The sequence below is a fragment of the Etheostoma spectabile genome, chromosome 16 (genome assembly GCF_008692095.1).
Source record: "Etheostoma spectabile isolate EspeVRDwgs_2016 chromosome 16, UIUC_Espe_1.0, whole genome shotgun sequence".
Classification (NCBI taxonomy): Eukaryota; Metazoa; Chordata; class Actinopteri; order Perciformes; family Percidae; genus Etheostoma; species Etheostoma spectabile.
In genome coordinates this window covers 4,219,419-4,221,268 of record NC_045748.1, presented here as the reverse complement: position 1 = coordinate 4,221,268, position 1,850 = coordinate 4,219,419, and the positions used below count along the sequence as shown (strand labels likewise).

At 41.4% G+C, this 1,850-nt stretch overlaps 2 protein-coding genes across 2 annotated transcripts in view; one reads left to right on the top strand and one right to left on the bottom strand.

The window, feature by feature from the left end:
• Positions 1-1,850, top strand: part of musk (muscle, skeletal, receptor tyrosine kinase) — a 35,653-nt gene that overhangs the window by 15,838 nt on the left and 17,965 nt on the right. The window contains exon 8 of the mRNA XM_032539645.1: positions 298-304. Coding sequence (XP_032395536.1) covers positions 298-304 — 7 coding nt within the window. The remainder of the gene's footprint in view (positions 1-297; positions 305-1,850) is intronic.
• The window catches only part of rassf6 (Ras association domain family member 6), a 52,332-nt gene that overhangs the window by 43,221 nt on the left and 7,261 nt on the right, over positions 1-1,850 (bottom strand). The window lies entirely within an intron of this gene.

Here is a 1,850-nt window from a genome sequence, read left to right as displayed (position 1 = left end):
CCCCCCCCCACACACACACACACATTTGGCATTTGGTTGATACCTTAGCCACAGTCCCCTAAAAAAAAAAAACACACACACACACATCCCTTCATTCCTGACCACACACACTGCCCCTCCACCTGGTTGTTCCTAAGTCTCCTCAAAACTAGCTATGAGTTGGTAAGAGAAGCACCATGGTTGATTTTCTCTTCCTACTGAGACTGATTTTTGTCTCCTGTCCTCCTCTCTTCTCCCCTTTCCTCATACTTGTGTTTCTTCAACCAACATCTTCTGGATATTGCCACTTCCCCATAGAGTGGAGGTAAGAGAAATGGCCTGTGCCTTTGTATATGCTACCTTTCTTCACCTTGTGTGTGTCGTGGCTTCCTTCCACGTTTCTCCTCTCCACAGTGCATGACAGTATTCAAACGCATGTACACGTGCACATTATAGTATAGTAAATACATAGCATGCATTTGTATATATTACATTTTCATTTACTTTTCACTAGTTTATAGAAAAAGGTGTTTCATTTCAGTTGAACCACCTTGAATTGTAAAAATGACACAGAACATTGTCTGTCACTTCATTCTTTACACGCACCATAACCATGTGTGTTTACACTGTGTTTGAAGAAACTAAGTGCCGTTGCTTCCTTTGGGTCTGCTGAAGACAATATGCACTTTAGTTTTGGCAATAAACCTGCCATGCCAAGAAGGAGCCGCTCTGTCACTCATATGGTGTGAGCTGAGTTTGAACTTTACTGAACCACAACAACAGTTACCACATCTGCACTATGGAAGTTCAGAGACATGGAGAGAAGGAGATGAAGAGAGACAGGTGGGAGAAAGAGAAAATAAATGTCGGCCTTGGGACGCCTCATCAGAATTTCTGAGGTAAACGTGAAGAAATAGGCAGAGAATTGCAGGGCATGGACAAACAAAAGGATCGAATGGTTAGAGCTTGATTTGATCATGACCACATCTGAAAAATATACTCATAGGATGTAGAAAATGAGAAAGTCATTGAGAGAAAGTAAAAAGAAGGAGGACAAGGTGAGATGATAGGGTTAGACTCCGATTCCCTATGTTCCCCAACATCTGGAGTTTGGAAGTGTCGCATTATACAGACAGAGGGACAAGTGGAGAAAAGGCTGTTAGACGGACGGGCCGACAGAGAGACCATGGATGTGAGGCAGACAGGAAGAAATGTGGAGCATGTCCTTTCTGGAAAACAAACATGCAGACAGAGAGGGAAACAGAGAGTAGGAAGTAAAGAGTCAGGAACACAGACAGCAGGTTGAAGTATGTATGCGTGACTGATTTCTTCAATGTAGAGGCAGCAAGTAAGTCCAACAGGCCAACAGGCAGTCCAACAGGATATACATTCCTATGAAACCTGTTAATGCTCAACATCTGGATGATTTTAAAGAAGATATCTCCGTTAATGCATGGAGATCATTTCTTTTTGTATTATTTTTTAAGTGCATGCATTGCCACACAAGTTTACAAACTGTCAGCCAAAACAGTAGAAGACTGATAGCTCTGGGCGACCCGTTGTTCGGATCTATTTCTCACCCCGACTTTCCAACGGCCTCGTGTGCTGCGTTCTAGTTCTGTTCTGTCCTCCGTCGCGCCATACCACACCATAGAGCTGGCCGATATGGGGTAAATAAAATATCAAAATAATATACATTTTTTGCCAAATACCTCAATATCAATATTGATATTTTGTGGAAGAAAAGGGAAGAGGAAAAAAATAAAAAACTTTAAAAAAAGTGTAAATGTGTTTGTGTATGTATGCATCTGTGTCTATGATGTGTAAATACTAATGTGTAGATAACTGAAGCATAAGATTTACTAAAGGAT